Here is a 23,700-nt window from a genome sequence, read left to right as displayed (position 1 = left end):
TAACATCAAAACAATGAAGTCTCGTGACAGAAATGGGAATCTTTTAATATACACACTTTTCATCTTTAAAAAAAAAAAAATCTGTTATTTCAATTCACTCTGTTGTTCCGAGTAACAATTAACAATCATTTAAAAATTCTTCCAAACGGAAAAAAAAAGAGTTGTTCCCATAAAATTGAAAAATATCATGAGCATGTATACAGAAGTCATAATGACACCCATTATTATATACAATTAACCTATTATTTTATAAAAGTTGTTGTAAGCATGATTAACGGGACGAGGAGACAACATTCAGAATGGGGCAGAAACCATTGCTAGCTCTATGTCTGACAGAGGAATATTGTCTAGACTCAAACTAGGCAAGAAGTCAAACAACCCAATCAATAAATAGGCTAATGAAATGAACAGACAATTCTCAAAAGATGAACTACAAATAGCTTATGAGACATACAAAAAGATGTTCAGCCTCAGTAACACTAGAGAAATACAAATCCAAACTATGTCAAGCCTCTGTATCACTTCTGACATAATGGAAGTCACTAAGAAAACAAATAACTTGGGCCTGGGCATGTAGTATAGTTGATAGGCTATTTACTGGCACAGACAAATCCCTGAGTGCAAGCAACCCTTAGCTCTGCACAAAACCCTTAGCTCTGATGGTGCACACCTGTAAACACAGCACTCAGGAGGTGTTGGCAAGGAGCAGCAAAAGTTTGAGGTCACCATCCACCACTCAGCAAGTTCGAGAACATCCTGAGACACGTGAAACTGTGACAGGGTGGGGGAAGGGGGAGAGAGACCATGTGAGCAGGCCAATGCTGACTAGGATGCAGATAGAAAATAAACTTTATGTGCATGACATAGAATGGTAGAATGGAAATTAGTTCAGGCACTGTAAGAATTAATAGGCAATTTTTGCCAAAACTAAAAACAGAGCTGTTCTATGTTGCAGATATCTTCTGGGTGTTTCCCCAGTGGATCCCAGTTCAACACGTGGGCAGAGGTACTGATAAATGCTTATTCCAGCACTAAGCTATGGAACCAACCTAGGTGTCCAACAGAAGAAAATGTGACACATATATACACAGTGGAATGTTTTTAAGCCATAAAGAAAAAATATACTTAACTGAGAACAAATGTCGGCAAAGATACAGGGAAAAGCAAACATTTGTCCACTGTTGGTGAGACTGCAAGCTGGCCCAGCCGCTCTGGAAATCAGTGTGAAGAAGTCTCAAGAAGATACAAATAAATCTATCATATGACCCAGCTATACCACCTCTTGGCATCTGCCCAAAACACTTGCCATCCTACCCCACAGATACTTGCTCAGCCGTGGCACAGCTGAGCCCCTCTATTCACAACAGCTAGGAAATGGAATCAACCTAAACATCCTTCAACTAATGAGTGGATTACGTGGTATGTATACACTATGGAATTCTATTCAGCTGTAAAGGAAAATTAAATCACAAAATTTGCAGGCAAATGGGCGGAACTAAATAAGATCATATCGAGTGAGGTAACCCAAACCCAGAAAGATGAACACTGGGTGCGCTCTCACCCGTGCTTCCTAGCACCAATGTTTCAGGTGTGATATATAGCCTGGGGTAAGCATACAAACCAGGAAGGCAAAAGGGACCATAATGGGGGAAGAGGGGAAGACAGGAGAGCAATTAGAAACTCCAAAGAGGTGAACAGCGAGATGCAGATGATCTGAAGGGGAGTGAGAAAAATGGGAGGGACTTTAATTGGGGTCAGGAGGGAGGACAAAACAGAAGAAGAGGGTGGGAAGAGAGATAAGTAACAGCAAGGGGATTTGAAGGAAGCATAGGGAATGTTTTATATTTACATAAAATGACGTAGGTACCACACAGAGAGTTTAACTGCTTATAATAAATAAAGCTCCCACCAAGAACCATAGATTATCTAGCCAAAAACCCTAGCACCAGACATAAGAAACTTCCTTCTGCATTGTTGGTTAAGTGAGTCCAAGAGACTCGCCAAACAATATAGAGCATTGCCGTTGCCTTTGGTGGCTTCCCAGATGTTAAAGGTAAGACAGTATTGCTGAAGACACCGTGCACTTCAGACATAGGTCAGTTAAGGTTGTATCTCCCAAAAGCCTACCCCCCTCCCCCATGAACAATGGCTCTCAGTGCTGCAAAGTACTGTGCAGGATGCCAAAGAAGGGGAAACAGTCAGTAGAGCTGCCCAGCTGTGATGCCCATGAGCCACAGCAACAACATGGCATTTACATATCCTAAAGGAGCAATCGTGGCACTTCTGTTTTGGGCAGTGACTAACACTGCTTAAAGAGACTTAAAGCCCATTTAACAGAAGGAAAGTTAAGCCCAGTACCGTAGGCCTAGCCAACTACACATGGCTAGTGGGGTCGCGGACCCTAGAAGATAACCTACCATTGCCATTTTCCTAAATCAGTATAGATCCCAACCACACTCTACGTATTTGTCCTCATACCCACAGGTAGGTAGAGCTCTCACCCTCACCCTGGAGCAGATGGAGATGGTTACAGAAGTCCCCAACTACCCCTACAACACCTACCCCTGCCCCTAAGCTTAGTCGGCTTGGAAGAAGATGAGGCAAAAATGCCATAAGAGCCAGAAGACCAGGAAGTGGCTGCAAGACTGTGTTTTCTAGATGCAATGTTTTCAAGAAGCAATTTCTATGATACCTCAACAATATGCCTGCCAAAGTGAAACCTGAACAAATCCAACGCCAATTGCCATCCCAAGATATTTTGGGGAGATCTCTTGGGGCCTCACCCCTAGATAAAGAGCTACAGTTGATGACTGCTGTTAGTCTCCCCAGAGAGCTCTCACCCAGAGCTCCCTAATTGTCTATCCAATACTAAGTAGTCAATTCTTAAAATATATACATACAAGAAACAGTTTTAGATTCAGCAGTGTGTGTGTGTGTGTGTGTGTGTGTGTGTGTGTGTGTGTGTGTATGTATGTATTTAGGGAACAATAATAAAGAAAAAGAAGCAATGAACTTGAGAGGCAGGGGGAACATGGGAGGAAGAAGAGGAAGGGAAGAAATTACGGAATAATTTAATTAAGGTAAAATTATCAAACAATGTAGATAATGTTGTTTGCAAGGAAACGGATACAACTAGAGCTAACCATACAGATTAAACTAGTCTCAAAAAGACAGATAGAGTATATTTCTCTCATCTACGGTTCATGGATTTTACATGGATACATATATATGACACAAAAATAAAATGAAACTGAAGAAGAAAGAGGGGCTGACTAGGGAGAGGGGTGGAGCCAAGAAAGGGGAGGGCAGAGGGATAGGAAGGAGGAGTGTGTTTAAAGTACACTATACTCTTGTTTGAAAATGCCTGTATGTAACAGTCCCACATACAATGAATAAACGCAACAAAACACATTTAAAATGGGGGTGGGGAGGCGTAAGATGGCTCAGAGGGTAAAGGTACTTGCCACCAAACCAGACAACCCAAGTTAAACCCTCAAGACCCACATGATACTGCACACTTACTGTGGTAGGCATGGGTATCACACGCAGACACACAAAATGCATTAAACACACACACACACACACACACACACACACACACACATTGCTCCAAGTAGTACAAATCGCCCACGGACATCTGGCTGCTCTAAGTCCTCCATACATGGGTAAGTTTCCTTTAACTTCGCTCAGCCAAGTATCAAGGACATGTGAGAGCATATTTAAATATTCTCCCTCCAAATTTGAGATTTTTACAGTTATTTTAATTTGTCTGTGCATAAGCGTGCGAGTGTGTGTGCCACATTGAGAGTGTAGAGTACGCGTGACAACTTTTTGAAGACAGCTCTCTCTCTCTTTTCCCACCTTTACGTGGTTCTGGGACTCTAACTGGGGTGATAGGCTTGGACCAGTACAGGGAAGTTGAGTCCATTAGGTGACTGACCGGTAACTTAGTAACTTTGTAGGAAATGGAATTTGATCAGAAATACTAAGCAACCTATCTAATATTACGTAGGCCATAAATGGCAGAGCTGGGTGTCAACAGCTCAGGTCCCCTGGCTCCGACCCTGCATCACAGCACCCTTCCGATTATAAATTCCTTTTGGAAGTAAGGATCATCACACTAAAATCTACCTTACACCAACTTTCAAGAACTCTGGGTAAAGTATAAAGAGCTGGGCTTACTGTGGGGCTGGCGCAGGAGAATTACCCTGAGCACAGCTCAGCCAGAGCTACACAGTGAGCTTCAGGCCAGGCTGGGCTACAATGTGAGATTCTGTCTCAAAAAGAAAAACAAAAACAACAACAACAACAAAAAAAATGAAGATAAATCAGGATCTGTACCATAGGAGCTAAGACTTTTGGGCTTCTTGTTGTTGTTGTTTTTCTAATCATGTTGAATTTCAAATGAATGGCCCTCACTCTTGGCTCCTACACACTAAGGACTTTCACAGCATTTTTACTCCCACCACATACACTACAACCCCAGGTAAAAATGATGCAATTGTATTGTTTTGTTTTGTTTTGGCTTGCCTGGCTTGGTTTCTAGATTTTTAAACCAGTATCTTGTGTAGCCTAGGCTAGCCTTGAACTCACTCTGTAGCTGAGGCTGGACTTGGACCTCCTGATCTTCTTACGTCTAGCTCCCAGGTGCTGGGATTACAGGCATGCACTGCAACACCTGGCTTTGCCAGGATGGTTCCACTATATGCCAAGGATACTCTAAAGTTCCCGGTAGCCAGGGGCTGTAAGTATGTCCATACTGTCTACTACCATATAAGTAGCGTCCTGGAGACAGTAATGGATACTCACTGCCACCTGGACCAAATCTAAAATCACCTAGGAGACAGGTTTTGGTCAGGCCTGTGAGGGGTTACTAGGGCAACTGAAGTGAAAAGTGTACTGGGAATGTGAGCCGTGGGCTGAGGCCCTAGACTGCACGAGAAAGCTGAGCACCAGCACTCTCGGTTCTCTGCTCCCTGCCTGTAACTGGCTGCCTCCAGTTCCTACTGCCACAATGTCCGCACACACCATCCTGGACTGCTCTATGGGCTAAAATAACTCTCTTAAGTTTACTTCTTGTCTGCTATTTTGTCACAGCAACAAGATATGTAATTAATACCAGCTGGACTCCTGACAGCGCTTTGGATACGCCCTGGTTGAGAAGATAAGAAACATAATACGCAAGTTCAAGTGTCCACTCTACCAATCATCAACTGCATGACCTCAGCTAAGGTGCTGTTTCTCCATTTCCGTGTCTGGAAGACAGTTTTAACAGTGGCACCCTCATAGTTCCTGGGGGAAAATTAAATTATGTCACCTATTATCTTAGTCCATAAAAGCTGTTCAAATGTATTAACTTCTTATGCCATTCTGGCCACTCATTGGATTTCCTCCTGCCCCATCCTAAGTTACTTGGAAATCCAAGATTTCAGTGAAAACTCTCTCTCTCCCTCTCTCTCTCTCTCTCTCTCTCTCTCTCTCTCTGAATATCTAGTACATAAATAGCAAGTCATCCAAATCCCATTAAGTCTAGGTAATTGTATTTAATAATCATATTTCAAGTTGGACAAATAAATAAATGCCAAAGCAATTTTTATTAAATCCTGTTTTCTCAGTGGTTCTTTGGACTACATCACTCACATGCAAACTCCAAGACTATTGAATAACAGATAAAATAAGTAATGACCATAATGCAAACCACATTCTGATTCCCACTTTCCTGGATATAGCAATTCCATGTAAGGGTTATAGGAGCCAAAAAGTAACATGCTCATTAACTGTGGGTCGCTCAGCTGTACACATAGAGCCTAGAGATCACATGGGTCTCTATAGTCTCCGTGAAACTAACGGTTCCTTGGAGCCCAGTTCTTAAACCCACTTAGGAATTTCAAGATTTCCCTGAAAAAAAAAATATATATCATATTTCCATAACTTTGCCTGAATACAAATTGAGAAAGCTCACTGAATGCAAACTACCCTGAGGGACAGGAAATGGTCATTGTTTTCAAAGAAAGGCAAGATGTGTCTGCCTACAGGAAACCAAGCTGATCTTAGGAGACTGATCCCAACTTCACCCACACAAGGCTGTGTGAGCTGTGTGGGTGGCTACACGTTTTACCTCCCCCTTGGGACCATGGCGGGGGGGGGGGGTGGGGGGGTGGGGAGGGGGAATAAGGGCACTTATCATGCCAGGTAAAAGGCATTCTATTCAAAACGGCCACAGAGAAGTGTGGCTCTTTCTTTTTTCGCATTTCATTTCATTTTAAAGTATTCAGGGATTACAGGGATTTGCGATTCAGACTCGGCAAGTGGTGAGTCTCTGGGGGACCAGTCAAGCCTCCCCTCCGCCACGCTGTGCTCTCCTCACACGTCCAGTTTCCTACAGCGGTGACGATTCCACTACAAACGGTTTACTCCATTTCATCTTTCCTTGGTTACAACACTAGTGGCGTTGAATTTTAAAAATTCTTGTTAGTAAAATATTGTCATGAAGCAAAGCCCAGACAAAAAAAGGCCCTGGATGTGGTCCTAGCTGTACCACATACCTTTGAACAGAGGTTTGCAAGGCCGACAGACCTAAGCTTGCCCATCAGTTGCAGAGGACTGATGTCTGGCCAGTGGCTAAATTTGACAGTTAAACTACAAAGCAATCAAGATGGTAATGTCTTAGCAAGCAGTTTGTATTCAAAACTCCATCTCAAATGCCTTGCTTCCGTTCTCAAGCCTGGTGTGGGGAACAGTAGAGAACTGCTATACAGTGTTCCTGCTTTGTTGCTAGAGCCTTTTCTGGGATTAAGTCTCTCTGAATAAAATCCCAAAGGTTTGAGCCTGTGATAAAGTTTCTAGCACGAGAAACTGCAGCAAGGTGACAATGCAATTAACCTGAGTAATATTTCAAATGTTTTGCTAATACTTTTTTTTTTTTGCTAGTTCAGACTGTGTTCGTGGTGTGATTTCAAAAATTAGCCTTGGAGGTTTGTGAATCTATTCAAATTAAAAGGATAAAGACGTGTCGATATGAAAAGGATCGGCGGGCGCTTTTTAATATTTCTTAATATTGTAACAGCTTTCTAAACGGCTGTACCACAGCCTAGCTCTGTTCTCTTCCCAGACTCCGCAGCAAAAGTCCGCGGTTATTATTTAAGGATCCCAGTGATTCCCTTCACTGCGTGGGGGAGTAAAGAAAAGCAAAAGCAGCCCTATTATCCTGTGTTTATAACAAGTCTGTTACCATAGTAACGCCTGTGACGTCACACATGCTACACCCAGGCCCAGAAGCTGTCTCTGAGGGGGAAGGGCAGCTTAGCTGTGGAAAATGGACACAAGCATGTGAAGCCGAAGCAGGGTCAGTGCCGAGGTAATCACACAAACACAGGGAGCTGCCTTCTCCAGAGAAAAGGAGGGAGGGGGTGGGGCAGGACCAGAAAAGCAGTTCCCAGGGCCCAGAAGTGAGCTCACTCACACCGCTTGTACGCAGCTGTGCGAAGGGAGTGGAAATCTAAGTGAATGCGGTACTTCTGGGTTCTCAGTCACGAGCATTGCACTGGGCTCCCTGGCTGCCGAGCTGTGACTGGGATCCAGTGGCGGGTCTGCCTAGCTCATGAAACTGCTGGGAACCAGGGCCTGCCCAGGCAGAGCCTCTAACACCCGGAAGAGATGCCAGTGCCGCGGGCGGCAACCGTTGAGAGCCTAGCTAGGATGTTACCCCCCCCCCCGCCCCCGAAAAGACCATCAGATTCAGAGACCCACAGATTGTCAAGGACAGCGAAGGAATCAAGTCTCCCCCAAAGGCAGGGACTTTTTTAGAGTGAACTTGCAAGGGAAAGCTGTATCTCCTGCCATTGGGGACTCTGGAAATGATGGAACTTTAATCAGCATTACTATTCTGATAAAGTTTGGAATGAAATAGCGACTTTATAATAAAAAGAATGCTGGATTAGGGGTCAGAAGACCCAAAGTACTTAGAAGACACAGGATCCAAGGATGCTACCATGTCTTTAATGATACCCAGCATGCGATTTCTCGGAGCCTCTATAAAAACTGAGCTAAATAAAAGAATGGGAGTGAGGACCAATGAGATGGCTCAGCTGGTGAAGGGTTTGCCACAGAAGTTCCCAGTCCGAGCCTCGGAATCCACACAGGTGGAAAGAGAGAACCAGCTTCACAAAGATGTTCTTTGATCCATCACCATTGCACATGCTCCCACACACATCACACACACACATCACTTACACACACATCATACACACGCACATCACACACACATCACACACACTCCATCTCTCTCACATACACACATCACACACACACAACACACATCTCACACACGCACATCACACAAACACACATACATCTCACACACACATCACACACACATCTCACACACATCACACAAACATCATACACGTCTCACACACACACACATCATTTACACACACATCTCACACACATCATACACACGCACATCACACAAACATCTGACACACACATCACACACATCCATCTCTCTCACATACACACATCACACACACACATCACTTACACACACATCTCACACACATCATACACACGCACATCACACACACATCACACACATCCATCTCTCTCACATACACACATCACACACACACAACACACATCTCACACACGCACATCACACAAACACACATACATCTCACACACACATCACACACACATCTCACACACATCACACAAACATCATACACGTCTCACACACACACATCATTTACACACACATCTCACACACATCATACACACACATCACCAAACATCACACACCATCACACACGCTCCATCGCTCTCACTCACACACACACACACACAACACACATCTCACACACGCACATCACACAAACATCTGACACACACATCACACACATCCATCTCTCACACACATCACACACACATCATACACGTCACACACACACATCACTTACACACAATCACACACATACACACGCACATCACACAAACATCTGACACACACCACACATCCATCCTCCTCCACAATCAACACACACACATCACGTAACCACACATCTCACACCATCATACACCGCAAATCACACACACAGCACACACACTCCATCTCTCGCACATACACACAGCACACACACACAACACACAGCTCACACATGCACATCACACAAACACACAGACAGCGCACACACACATCACACACACATCTCACACACATCACACAAACATCATACACGTCTCACACACACACATCATTTACACACACATCTCACACACATCATACACACACACATCACACAAACATCTGACACACACATCACACACACATCCATCTCTCTCACATACACACATCACACACACACAACACACATCTCACACACGCACATCACACAAACATCTGACACACACATCACACACATCCATCTCTCACACACATCACACACACATCACACACATACACACACACACACATCACTTACACACACATCTCACACACATCACATGCATACACATCACACACATCTCACACACACTAACGACCATGATGATGACTGAGGAGCATGGCGGTGCGCCCCTTCAATGCCAGCACTTGTCAGCAGAGGCAGGTGGATCTCTGTGAGTTCCAGGCCAGCCAGCGCTACACAGTGAGACCCTGTCTCACAACAAAACAAAAGCACAGTAACAGCAGTACATCATTTTAAAAGAAAAGGATGGAAATGAATTCACAAACTTAAAAGGGCTCGATGCAAATACAAGTGCTGTAGTTAGCGTTTTCACGTAGCAGCAGCAGGAACCTAGGCACTTCAAAGTGTACCTCGAATTCTTGGGATCGCTATCCTAAGAGGCGAACACTTGCCCAATGCAGCCAGCTCTGGGTTATCCAGGGGTGATCAGGAGGAGCTATTAGCTTCTGGCCATTGTGCCCTTCATTAGTTCCCCTCAAGAACATACATTAAAAATTTTTAAGTGTACATTACAAAAAAAAAAAAAAAGCTAACCAAACATGGCGACAGAGCTCATGAAACTTGAACCTAGTCTGGTCTATGGTCTGTGTAGTGACTTCCAGACCACCAGGGCTACATTAAGAGCCTATCTCAATTTTTTTAAAAAGCCAGAAGAAAACAAAAAAACTTTCATGGGGCTAGAGGTGTAGCTCACAAGTTAAGAGCACTTACTGCTCTTACGGAAGACCTGAGTTCAGTTCTCAGCACCATATGAAGGGATGCAAAACCGATAGGTGCCTGTAAGAACTCTAGCTCCAGGAGCCCTAAAACCCTTTCCCAGGCGCCTTGGCACAATGGATTCAGTGCCCAATGCACAAGGATGAGGACCTGAGTGTGTGGTCTCAGCACTTGCACAAAAGCTAGGCATACTGGCGTGTACCTGTACCCTCAGAGGTGGGTGTGGGGAGCTGGAGAAAAGATGGGTAGCTTTCCAGACACACATGCGCATGCGCGCACACACGCACACATACACACACTCCACACACATGCGTGCACATGTACACATACACACATGCACATACATACGCACGCACACACACACCACACACACGCACATGCACACACACATATACACACATGCACATACATACATACACACACATACGCACACACAGACACACGCACACACAGTTTGTAGGCCCAGGAAAACCATTGCTTCCCTCTCCTTGCCACTGCTTCCAATATTGCACAGGACACCAGCCATATACACAGCGTAACTCTAAAGGCCTGCTCACCTTGCTGCTGTGTAAGAATTGACTCATGTTACCCCACCTAGCACCATCTTCAGCAGACTGTGGTTTCTGGACAAAGCCCTACCCACTGCCTATATTTTAACTTCTTTTTTTTTTTTTTTTTTTTTTTTTTTTTGGTAAAAAGGGTTTTACTGAAACAAAGCCACACTCACTGCTACATGCGCCATCCAAGGACGCCCTCCTGCTACAGCAGCGGTGCTCTGGGGAGCTGTGAGAGGCACTATGGCCCAGGAAGTCTACAGTACTGCCCGGCTCTTCACAGGAACGGTCTACTATCCCAGCCCCGCTTTATAGAATCAAAGGTTCTCTCTCTGATCTGTGCTTGGTGAGATCTGGAAGGCAGAGAACGTTCCAGAATCCTGTCAAATGGAGCCTCCAAGCAGACAGGCAAAGGGTTAGAGCAGATACAGAAAAGATGCCCTTCCCTGCACTTTGTTTTCCACAGATGAGTGCCTTGGAGTTCCACAGCAGACAGCATAAAACCGCTGGTGTTTGGTTACTCTGGCTTCTAATTCCTCAGAGTTCCTCCAGCTAAGACTTCCAAGGCTCCATTTTTGGCCTCTAAGCTTTCACATATTTATTTCCTGATCTGGTGTGGAATTAGGGTTAAATAGAAGCCGTGTGCTTACATTCCACGTGGCCGGCTCCACCGGAAACCTGGGGGCAGGTCCTCTGGCCTCACTCCCGCACCCCTCAGCTATGCTGATGTCTCAAGCAGTTTCTCTGCTCAAAGAAATCTTAGCGATAAACTTGTATGTGGGTGCACACCTTTGTATGCACAAACTATGTGCATGAAGACTCTAATGCAGAATAAGAGCTGAAAATAGAAAAGGGAGGTAGAGGGTTTGCTAGCTAACGTTTATGTCGTAGCTGTCATGCCCGGTGCTTCTCTCTGCAACAACCCCACGAGGTAGGGCGATGCTCCCAGTCTATGAAAGAGGAAACAGAGAAGCAGAGCTGGCAGGACTTGTCCCCTTCCACAGAGCTGTCGGGTGGCAAAGGCTAGAATTAAACCCAGCCTTTCTCTGTGTGTCCCTGCTACTCAGTCAAACCAACTCATGAATACACTGAGCAGCGGCCCTCAGCTCAGCCACAGAACACGTGTTCAGTTGGGAATACTACATTTATGAAACTACCTACCCTTTTGTCAACAACTGGCCTGTGCAAAGTATATCTTTTGGTCCTTGGGAGATAAATTCTGGTCCCGCTGTCTCATCAACCAACCAGAGGAAAATAAGATGACTAATAAGGCAAATATTACTAATAAGATCACTAATAAGGTAAAGCAATAATAAGGTAAATATTGCATAATACACCAAATGAGTTTTAATTTAATAACATATGCAATGACCTCCGTATGATAGGTCAGTTTTATTTGTTAAACTATAATAGGCCAACAACAGAGTGTGGCCCCGACCATGAAGGAACAAGGTATAGATCCATACGTAACACAGACTGAGGAACTCGTACCTGAAAATGCCCTCACTGTTTATGGAAACATAACCAAACGTCCATCTTCTGACATATAAACACACGCATTAGTGCTAGCATGTTACACTAAGTACGGCTATTGTAACTCGGTGTCTGTCAGTGTTCAGTCCCATTCACGCAAAAATAACTAGTAATAAAGCATTCTAGCATGCGTCCCACATTTTAAAGCAAGCCGGGCAGAGCACTCCTGAGGTTCTTCCTGTCCTTGCATGAACTGCGTCTGCGAGCTACACTGAACACCAGCATGCCAGCTCTCTGCCACCGAGATCTAACACTCGGCCATCTAATTTTCCGGAAATATAAAACAACAGATTACATTTTCATGCAAGTGGAACTCAGATTTCCATCCTTTTAAGCGCTCGGAGACAGCTTTCCAGGAATTAGAAACAATTCTGTGGAGACGGTGCATAATATAACTTGTTTCTTGAATGGATTTAGAGGAAGGCATGTTCAAAAACATGTCTGCCATATGTCTTCTTCCAAAATTATCCTTCTCCTCAGAAAACCCCAAAAGACCTAGCCCTCCTAGTGCCCCACCCTGTTCAATCATCTGTACTTTTTTGTTAACCAAGCATTACATATATTTTATTCTTTAAAAAAAAAAAAAAAAGTAGGTGACTTCAGGAAAGGGAAAAAAAAAATTTTTTTTTTGGTTTTTTTTCGAGACAGGGTTTCTCTGTGTAGCCTTGGCTGTCCTGGGCTCACTTTGTAGACCAGACTGGCCTCAAACTCACAGAGTGCTGGAATTAAAGGCGTGCGCCATCATGCTCGGCCGGGAGAAATTTTTTTCTGAGTCTGGTGGTAGAAAAGATTTGGAGTCAGTTAAATGCTACAGGCCAAGCAGAATTAGGTACAGGAAATTTTCGAATAATACCCACAATAAATACTTAAGCACACTGACATTCATCTGTGGCATTCCTCAAAGCGTCTTTCTCAAGTTGAGTTGTTAGTAAGTTATCTTCAGACGGTGACAACAGCCGTGTACAGATCACTATGGTCGGGAGCCCCAGTAGTGCTTACCTGCCGGCGGCTTTATGAAAGGTGGTGGGATTAAAGGTACAATAATAGGCACATTGCTGTGGTCCTTTGACCCTGCAGGTGAGTCACTGAGCCCATTCCCAGTGGCAAGGCCTGAATAGCCTGTGCTCATATTGTAGGAAGAAATAACACTGTCCTCGGGTAATTTTGGTTTTGGCAAAGAATTTTCTGTAAGAGAGAGAAAAAAAAAAGCCATTCAATATAACCAAGAATGCATTCATTAGACTTAAATTTTTCCTTATTTCGTCAAGTCCCTTGGCTACGTAACAGAGCAAAATTTTCCCTTGCAAACAGGACTCCACAGCCCACCCTGAGGCTTTACAGTTTTGCTACCAACATCTTCAGATAGGCTTTTCTTTATAATTTGCTCCACTCTGATAGCTAATATCCCAGTTGGATCATGGTCATGAATTTTAGCACTGTAAAAACCCATAGAAAATTGGGAGGCAATTAACCTTTTCCATGTGCAAAATGATGCATAGCAAGCCTCACGCCCTGGCTATGGGGAGGGCTCAAAACGCAGCCCAGAATATTCTCTGTCCCACTGTGTTCTAAATCTAAGCCATGGTGTAATCAAATAAACTACCGATTTAAAAAATACTGTCACTGCACTGGGTATTGTAAAATTAATATTAATCATATTAATTAATATTAACAACGCTAATATTGTTCAAATGAACAAAAACGCAAATCAAATTTACGACATTGTGCATTTTATATCCTTGTGTCATATACACACAGACACACGCAGAATTTCAACCGCGAGAAGCGTGGGATTCTTCCCGTGGTCCCCAGAGGCTAAGACGATGGCCCAGGCGAGGTGTTGCCGAGGCTGTTCATTTATACAGCATAAGCTCGGGACTTGCATTTTTCATTTACAGTGAAATTTATGATACTATCTTCATAATGTGATGTGTACAATTTCATAGCAAGCCTAACATCAAATTTGTCATGTACATTCAATTCCACATGCCTGCAGGACGGCTCGTTTCCATGTCATTGCCTGGCATATAAGAAGAAAAAGCTCCCTCTTAAAGACTGGGAATAAAATATGAGAGCAGGGACTATGCGAAGAGACTCTCGCGCAACACGAACACTGAGCCAGGAGCCGCTGATAATGAATAGTTAGTCATACCCACGTTTTACTAAAATTCCTTCACGTGCTCCTCCTCTTTCATCTTATATACAGGCTCTCATTCCAAATTTAGGATTACTAATTCTGGACTCACTCAGGCTTTCCACTTAGGTACTCTCAGCCTGCTGTCCACTCGGAAGCTGGGTAACTCAGCCCCGCCATTCCTCTATAATTTCCATGTGCTAGCTGGATTTTGATCTAATCGTGTACAACTTTGTACTGCTCTCCTTTACTCTACTCAAGAGCACGGAGCAGAGAAAGAGGGAAGACCGGACATGCAAAAATGAAAGCAAGATTTTCTTTTAGAATTCTCATCCAAACACAGGAAGGAGAGAGCCCACAAGGTGCTATCTGAACACATAAACTCAACATGCACTTCACGGGACACCCCAGTCCCCAGCCCTGATGATGTAAGCATCAAGGGAGGAGGAGCCCAAAGTCAGCAAACAGTGTTTCTGGGAACTTGCCGCAGGACCACGGTGCTCAGGTCCTCAGTCCTGGCATGTTTATCCATCGCTGGAAGGAGACAGCACTGTGTCTATTTTTGTTTTCTGTTGAGCTCTGAGGTTCTGTGGAACTCCGCTTACAGGAAAGCACAGCTGGGAATACATTTAAAGCCAATCTTCTGGAACCCTTCCACTCCCAGCTCCCTCTCACCCAACACTGGTGTACAGAGATAGAAAATATGTGTGCAAACCGGACATTTGCTGATAACACATCATAAATACATTACCTTGAAACAATTGTTTTATAATTATACCTGCAATTTGTCCATTTATTAAAAATGAAGGCAAATTTGTCTATTAATGAGATGGATGCATTCAGATAATTTTACATAGGGAAATAAATCTTAACTAAATATCTGGTAGTGTGTGATAAAGTACAGAAAGGCAGACGTGTGTGTAGCGTCATCTCAAAAATGATTGGAAATTCTGTCCTAATCCCAATCCAAAAATTCATTTAATCATTTTATAATGCAAATCAAGTCAGCTACTCAAATGACATTCTTAAAAGGCCAATTATTCTAAGACAATAAATGTAAAAAAAATACTAATTTGGTACTTACACACTGAGGAATGACATTAGAAAATATTATGTCTTTGCTCTCGATCATTAAGCGATTACACTTCTATAAGAGCAGAGAATTTTGTATGCAGAGTAAGAGCACTGCTCCTCAGAACACACAATACCCTTGAATCTAAGCCAAGGTGTTTCGGGAGGCGTTTTGTATGACAAGTCAACCTGCGCAGGGTGAAGCGCTCGTGTTGCGTGTTCAGAACCAAGGCTGCAGAGAAGCCGCGTGATGCATCATGTGCGCACACTGCCAGAAACACCTCGGATGAACGACACATTGACTTGCAATTAATTTGGGGCCAACTGTATCGTCCATAACCTTTTCCAGCTGCCAAAGTTTGCACAACTCCCGCATTAGTTACTGAATCCCGTATGGGGGTCACAAGCCACAGTGTGAGGAGGTGGGGGCCTAAGCTAGTCGTGTGCACAACAGCCAAGGGAGACCCACAGCGATTCAGTTCCGGCAGGTGGAGACACCCTTACCTTTGAGAACAGAAATGTGCTGCCGGCTCTCGCCATCAGTAGTGTAGCTTCTGAATTCAATATCTTCACCGTCTTTTAATTCAACCTTGTCGTAGCCGTACCAGCCGAGGAGCTCATTCATGGTGTTTTCTGCAAAGTTCTGGAAGGAAATCATAAGCTACCACTTAGCCCTGGAATCGATAACTATCTGAAAAGAGCGTGCACGTTAAATTCGGTTAGCCGTGTCCTATTTCATGACGGCCCCACTTTCCCTAGAGAATTGTTCACTTTTCAATCATGCTCAAGAGTTGTAATGCCTCTAAATCACAAATTGACTCGTCCGATTATGAAAGGCCTCCAGACTTTTCACGATCTAAGAACAACACAGAGGTGCTCAAGCGGATTTCACCTGCGAATGCGAAGTCTTGCTTCATCAAAATCTTCTGCAGAGTTTAAACTTCTCACCAGTACAAAAATATTGAAAGGAAGCGTGCAAAAAAAAAAAAAAAACAAAAAACAAAAAACAAAAAAAACAAACAACAAAAAAAAAAACCAACTAAAAAAAGATTTTGAAAATAAAAATGAGCCTTTTGCAGTTCTAATTAATTTAAATTGGGATTACGTTCTGGTGCAGCATTGTTACTTCTTGCAGCAAATAGAACAGAGTCTAAACAAAACAAATAATTTTTAAATTGTCAACCAGGATCATACAAAATAACTCAGTAGGTTTCAAGGGTTCCTCTTGACCATTTTCCCCTTTGCAAAATCTTTGCCAGCTTGATGGAAACTTTGTCTTGTACATTTTCTTAGTGACGGATTCACTCTCCATGAAATCAAGGCTCTTCCCTGAAGTGACATAAAAGTAGCAACAACTTGATGGCTACTGCTCAGCTAGATTTGGGATAAAGCAACTCTACGAACTAGGAATTAACATGTGGATGTAAAGTGTTGTTGCCGTTATCAGCGATATCAAAGTTTGAAAATAGTAGATACGGTTGAGAGATGAAGTACTTACGCCAAGTAACTGTGTCTAGCAATTTGCCAATTATTAGCTCTAGAAATAATGTGACCCTATGTGTGTGCCTGACCGCTATGCCTTAAACAGCCACCACAAGAGTCCCAGGAGCCTTCTGAACTAGGGAATACTATATATCCTTACTTCTTTGTAGCTCAGAGAATCTTATTTTCTTCTTAGAAGGTATCCTTTTCTGAATCTCACTGGGGTATATAATTTATATACCTAAACAAAGCACCAAGGCTGAGCCTAAGTGGGGGGGGGGCCCTCCACATGTGTTTCATGTTTTCTTAAATTCTGTGACTTAAGAGCTCAGAATGGTTCCATAAAAGACATTATAGTACTGATCCCACAAAAATAAACCTGGCATTTCAAGCTACCCACAGGATGCTACTCTTTTTTTTTTTTTTTTTTTTTCTTTAGTACCCACTTAAGTTCTAAGATCCAGCTGGGTCAATCTGTGATGGTTTAGCACACTGGCAATTAAAAAAAAAAAATTAGCCAGATTGATTTAGTGTTGCCATCCACGTGGCGAACTGCCAGCCATATCAAACCGAGGCATTTATTCTCTCTGATGGCTGCCCGTGTCCACATTAAATAGACACTCTTTCCATGAATGCACAGAGATGACATGCTTGCTACGAATAATAAGTGAAGCGACCTCAGGAATACCACCGAGGAGGACTGGGCTAAGTGCTGTTACAGTTAATCAAAGGAGATTCCTTTAATGACTTGTCACGCTCCCCCAACACCCAACTCTTTCCCTAGCCTGGCAGTGACACTGTCTCAGCAAACAAACCAAGGTCCTCTGCTGGAGCTCTGGCAGCTGATCCCTGCCTTGCATCAAAACCAATTCCCAACAGTATTAAAAGCCAAGATCTAGCCGTCCTATGGGTCTATTTGCTGCTTGCCCCAACCTCTAAGAGAACTGTGCCAACAAGACAGGTGACCTTTGGCATAGGAACTCCTCCTGGCTGTCACATCTGGCTTTGTGCATCTTTTCCTAGGCTCGTCTAGAAGGCATGAGGTGCCCTGCTTGATAGACACTACTTCCCCCACTGTGTCTAAGCTCTGAAGTCACACAAAGGCCACAGGCAAGTAATCCACGCATCACCTGCCCAGCTGAGGACATAGATTTGTTTGTTTTAATCCAGCTGGAAATCCATCCATCCTTTCAGAACCAGTCCAAGAGATAGATGCAGAACTTTCAGGTGTTAGATAAGCACTGAAGCCTCAACTGGGTTCTTTTTTTTTTTTTTTAAAGATTTATTTATTCATTAAGTATACAATGTTCTGCCTGCATGTGTGCCTTCAGGCCAGAAGAGAGCATCAGATCTCATTATAGGTGGTTGTGAGCTACCATGTGGTTGCTGGGAATTGAACTCAGGACCTCTGGAAGAGCAGACAGTGCTCTTAACCTCTGAGCCATCTCTCCAACCCTCAACTGGGTTCTTAACACCAAGGTCATATTATTTGGGCATTTTAACAAAAATTTAAAAATTCAGTTTTGTTAATGTTTTCTGATGAAAACTCAGAAGCATCATGGAACCATCAATATGAATTTGATCTGTTCCATGATTTTTTGAGTTACTATAAATGTCAGGGAAGTAGCTATAAAAACGTTCCTTTTCTTGTCACTGAAAATGAAAATAAATTCCATATTGTTCTGATACATGAGTGCGGGGGCTGGAAACAACAGGTGTACAGAAGATCACATGATAAGTCTCAAACCATTTGAGGAAGGGGGAACATGGTGAAAAAGAGAGATTGAATATATAAAGTCATAAGAAATAGACTATCCAGCTAGACAGATGACTCAGCAGATAAAAACACTGGCTGCTCTTCCAGAGCCCAGGCTCCATTCCCAGCACCCACAAGGCAGTTTACAATGGTCTGTAACTCTAGTTTTATGGGGATCGGATGCCCTCTTCTGGCCCATAGGAGTATTGCATACATATGGGACACAGCCATTCAAGGCAGGCAAAAACACACATAAACACAACAATAAATAAAATTAAAAGCAAAAAGAGATAGATTATAACTTATGCTACACCTACTGTTTGTTAAGAAGTCAAATATCCTCAAGGAGTAAACTATTTAATAGCTGAAGTTTCTATATAGAGTTTAATATGCTGGATAGCTTTGTTTCAAAACCGAAGTAAATGAAATAGACTTTTGTCATTGTCATCTAACATTCCAGGTAAGCTAATTTGTGAAATGTTTATGGCCTAGTCATGTTGTCAAGTCTTTCTTTTTTTTAAGTTTTTAAAAAAGATTGATTTATTATTTATTGTACATGAGCACTTTATCTGCAGAAGAGGGCATCAGATCACATTATAGATGGTTGTGAGCCACCATGAGGTTGCTGGAAATTGAACTCAGGACCTCTGGAAGAGCAAGCGGTGCTCTAAACCACTGAGCCATCTCTCCAGCCCTTCAAGTCTTTCTTATAGAGCATTCCAATAACTGTTGTTTCAGCTTAAATTTTAAAAAAAGACTTAAAAATTAAAACTAAAACAAAGCAGGGTCTCATCACGTTGCTCTGGCTAGCCTGGACTACATAGCCTGGGCATCACTATGTAGCCCAGGCTAACCTCAAAGGCACAGAGATCTGCCCACCTCTGCCACTGAGCGCTGAGGCTAAGGGCACACCTTGCTTCATGTGTCAACATCCTTATATTATTGCCGTTTAAAAGGCAGCTTTCAATTTAGAAGTTAGTCCTTTCTGAGGCTGTTTCTTGCTTGTTTGTTTTTCAAGGGGGAAGATGGGCAGAGATGATAGGGGTTAAAATTCTGAGTGACTTAGGGCCTCAGTATTAAGTGGAGATGAATGCTGCTGTACTAAGGGGTGTGTGTGTGTGTGTGTGTGTCTGTGTGTGTGTGTGTCTGTGTGTGTGTGTCTGTGTGTGTGTGTCTGTGTGTGTGTCTGTGTGTGTGTGTCTGTGTGTGTGTGTGTGTGTGTGTGTCTGTGTGTGTGTGTCTGTGTGTGTGTGTCTGTGTGTGTGTGTCTGTGTGTGTGTCTGTGTGTGTGTGTCTGTGTGTGTGTCTGTGTGTGTGTCTGTGTGTGTGTATCTGTGTGTGTGTCTGTGTGTGTGTGTCTGTGTGTGTGTGTCTGTGTGTGTGTCTGTGTGTGTGTGTCTGTGTGTGTGTCTGTGTGTGTGTCTGTGTGTGTGTGTCTGTGTGTGTGTTCATGTGTGTGTGTGTCTGGTGTGTGTGTCTGTGTGTGTGGTGTGTCTGTGTGTGTGTCTGTGTGTGTGTTGTGTGTTGTCTGTGTGTTTGTGTCTGTGTGTGTGTCTGTCGTGTGTGTGTGTCTGTGTGTGTGTCTGTGTGTGTGTGTCTGTGTGTGTGTTGTGTGTGTGTGTGTGTGTGTGTGTCTGTGTGTGTGTGTCTGTGTGTGTGTCTGTGTGTGTGTGCGTGTGTGTGTCTGTGTGTGTGTGTCTGTGGTGTGTGTCTGTGTTTGTGTGTGTGTGTGTGGTGTGTGTGTGTGTGTGTCTGTGTGTGTGTCTGTGTGTTGTGTCTGTGTGTGTGATCTGTGTGTGGTCTGTGTGTGTGTGTATGTGTGTGTGTATGTGTGTGTGTCTGTGTGTGTGTGTCTGTGGTGTGTCTGTGTGTGTGTGTCTGTGTGTGTGTCTTGTGTGTGTGTGTCTGTGTGTGTGTGTCTGTGTGTGTGTGTCTGTGTGTGTGTCTGTGTGTGTGTGTCTGTGTGTGTGTGTCTGTGTGTGTGTGTCTGTGTGTGTGTGTCTGTGTGTGTGTCTGTGTGTGTGTGTCTGTGTGTGTGTCTGTGTGTGTGTGTCTGTGTGTGTGTCTGTGTGTGTCTGTGTGTGTGTGTCTGTGTGTGTGTCTGTGTGTGTGTGTCTGTGTGTGTGTGTCTGTGTGTGTGTCTGTGTGTGTGTGTGTCTGTGTGTGTGTGTCTGTGTGTGTGTGAAATTTGCTTCCCCTTAAGCCTTCAAGTAGCATTTCTCTTCATTTCCTGAAGACCTAAGGCAAGAAACCAAAGCAAAATCTTTAAAAGTTCTTCCTAGGGCTGGAGAAATGTCTCTGCAGTTTAGAGTTCTGGCAGCTCCCAGGTTCGAATCCCGGTATCTACATAGCAACCAGCACCCATCTGTACCTCCAACCCCTAAGGATCAGATCCCTCTTCCGGCCTCCAAGTGTGCCAGATACATATGTGGCAATACAGACATACATGGATGCAAAACACCCACACACGTAAACTAAAATGCCTTTTAAAACTTTCTCTTAGCTTCACAATTATATAAAATAAAGGAACTTCTACTTATATGAAAAAAACAAAACAGCTTTTGCAAATAACTCTCAAAATGATGGCGATCACACAACATAACTTTTACCAAGCAGTCGTTATTTCAAATACTTTATAATCGCTCTCACAAACCACCCGAACGTGCCAAAAATTGCAATATTTTGGCATCTGAATTACGTTCTGCAGACGGCATCTTGCCTTTGGAAGTGACACAAAAATCCTCTCTCGTACCGTGGGGTCCAGTTTGGGTTTGGAAAATAGGCCACTAAAATTACAACGATAATTTCTAAGTCTTATGGCACCTTGCAGTAGTTCTGCATCCTTCACATCTCATGTTCCTCTCAGTAGCCCCGTGTGTGGGTGTTTAGTTTCCATAACAAACTTCTGGGGAACTGAAGGGAAATCCTCATTTACAACAGAAAATCAGAGCGTGGCAGAGAGCAGAGCATCAGAACCAAAACAGAGGGTGCCCCATTCTTTTTTTCCTCTGATTTATCATTTTCTAAAATTTCATATATGAATACTGTACTTACACCATTCCCACCCTCCCTCTTCGCTCTCTCTTTTTTAAAATATTTTATTAATTATTTTATTAATTGATTTTTGACAAAGAAGCCAAATCAATTCAATGGAAAAGGATAGCATCTTCAACAAATGGTCCTGGTCTAACTGGATGCCTACGTGTAAAAAAATGCCATTAGACCCATATTTGTCACCTTGCACAAAACTCAAATCCAAGTGGATCAAAGACCTCCACATAAAAACAGAGACACTAAGTCAGTTAGAAGAAAAAGTGGGGAAGAGCCTGGAACACATTGGCACAGGAGACAACTTCCTGAACAGAACCCCCTCCAACTCTTCCAGTGTCACCCCTACTCCCTCTCAAATGTATTGCCTCTCCTTTATTATTGTTACATACATAGACATATATAAACACACACACTGCTGGTACCGTTTTGCTATTGAGCATATGTTATATGGGCTTAGGGCTGACCACCTGGAGTTGGATAATGCCGGAGGGTTTAATCCCAGAAGAAGACTGTTTCCTCCCGTGCCCCTCTCAACAGCCAATAGCTTTGCACTTAGGGCTGGGGCCTTGTGACAGTTCCTCCATCCAAGTTGGGACGTCAGCTGGTGCTATCACTATACAGGTTTGGTTTGGACAACCACATTGTTGATATTAATCTTCTGAGTTTTATGCCAGGCTTAATTCTATTATAGATTCAGTGGCAAAGGGCCAGCAACTCCAAAGAACTGACCTCCTGGGTCAACCAAGAACGTACAAAGATATCACACCAGAGGACATCAGTGTCATAAAGTGATTTCAAACAAGAACACCTCTGCCTTTGCCTCTGCCTCTGCCCCTGCCCCTGCCTCTGCCTCTGCCCCTGCCCCTGCCCCTGCCCCTGCCCCTGCCTCTGCCCCTGCCCCTGCCTCTGCCTCTGCCTCCGCCCCTGCCCCTACCCCTGCCTCTGCCTCTGCCTCCGCCCCTGCCCCTGCCCCTGCCTCTGCCTCTGCCTCTGCCCCTGCCCCTGCCCCTGCCTCTGCCTCTGCCTCTGCCCCTGCCTCCTCTGCCTTTCCCTCTGCCGAGACTTTGCTTGCGTTTGGATTTGATCATTAGCTTGGACTCTCCTGAGAGAGTTGTATCGTTCAAACTTCCCACTTTTTGACATTACATACGGCTGAGTGCTTTGTGCTTCCAATAGCCACTCCGATCTCTTTCTCGTGCACATGTGTATGTGGGCACGTGTGTATGGAGAACAGGAGGGAGCCGGCATGCCCTCAGTTTCTTCTCTGTGTTCTTTCTTTTGAGACAGATTCTCTCGGTGAATTTGGAGATCGCCCATTCGTTTAGATTTGGCAGCTGTAAGGCCCCATGAGTCCTCCGAGGCTCTCTAGAGCTGAGGTTATAGGCACACATGCTGCACTTCCATTTTTATGGGTTCTGGGGATATGAACTCAGGACCTGAGACTTTCACAAGGACTTTGCCCACTGAGACATTTCTCCAGCCCTCTTTACACCTCTTTTGACGCTAGCATATTATATGTATAGTTGAAAAAAATATATATCTTCTTACTGGGTCTTAATCCCCATAATGTTCCTTTGACACTTCCCTCATTCAACTAGAGGCTTGGGTTTTGTCTTGTTTTTAACCATTTGAAGTGGTGCTGTGGCCCAGGTCTGTAATCTCAGCACTGCAGAGGTAGGAAGAGGAGATCGAAATCAAGGTCAACCTCTGCCACATAAGGAGTTCGAGGTCAGCCCAGGCTATGTGAATGAGCCCCTATCTCATCTCTTCAAAGGCAATGCTAACAGTCATGAGCACCTTCTCCTTCTGAGGACTCTAATCCCTACAGCTATCAGAAAAGATGATTTAACTCTGAGAATTAAAATCCATAAGCATCTAAATACCATTCTACTTGGTAATTTTATTTGTGCTCATTTTAGCAACTACCGTAAGAAAATA

General features: G+C 43.7%; 1 protein-coding gene across 1 annotated transcript in view; it reads right to left on the bottom strand.

The window, feature by feature from the left end:
* The window catches only part of Sobp (sine oculis binding protein homolog), a 154,274-nt gene that overhangs the window by 122,444 nt on the left and 8,130 nt on the right, over positions 1 to 23,700 (bottom strand). Inside the window, exons 2-3 of the mRNA XM_051164159.1 lie at positions 15,978 to 16,116; positions 13,268 to 13,453 (exon numbers count right to left, since the gene is read on the bottom strand). Coding sequence (XP_051020116.1) covers positions 13,268 to 13,453; positions 15,978 to 16,116 — 325 coding nt within the window. The remainder of the gene's footprint in view (positions 1 to 13,267; positions 13,454 to 15,977; positions 16,117 to 23,700) is intronic.

Source organism: Acomys russatus, chromosome 21 (assembly GCF_903995435.1).
Source record: "Acomys russatus chromosome 21, mAcoRus1.1, whole genome shotgun sequence".
Lineage (NCBI taxonomy): Eukaryota > Metazoa > Chordata > Mammalia > Rodentia > Muridae > Acomys > Acomys russatus.
The sequence above is the reverse complement of the archived record's forward strand: the minus strand, read 5'-3'. Positions and strand labels throughout refer to the sequence as shown.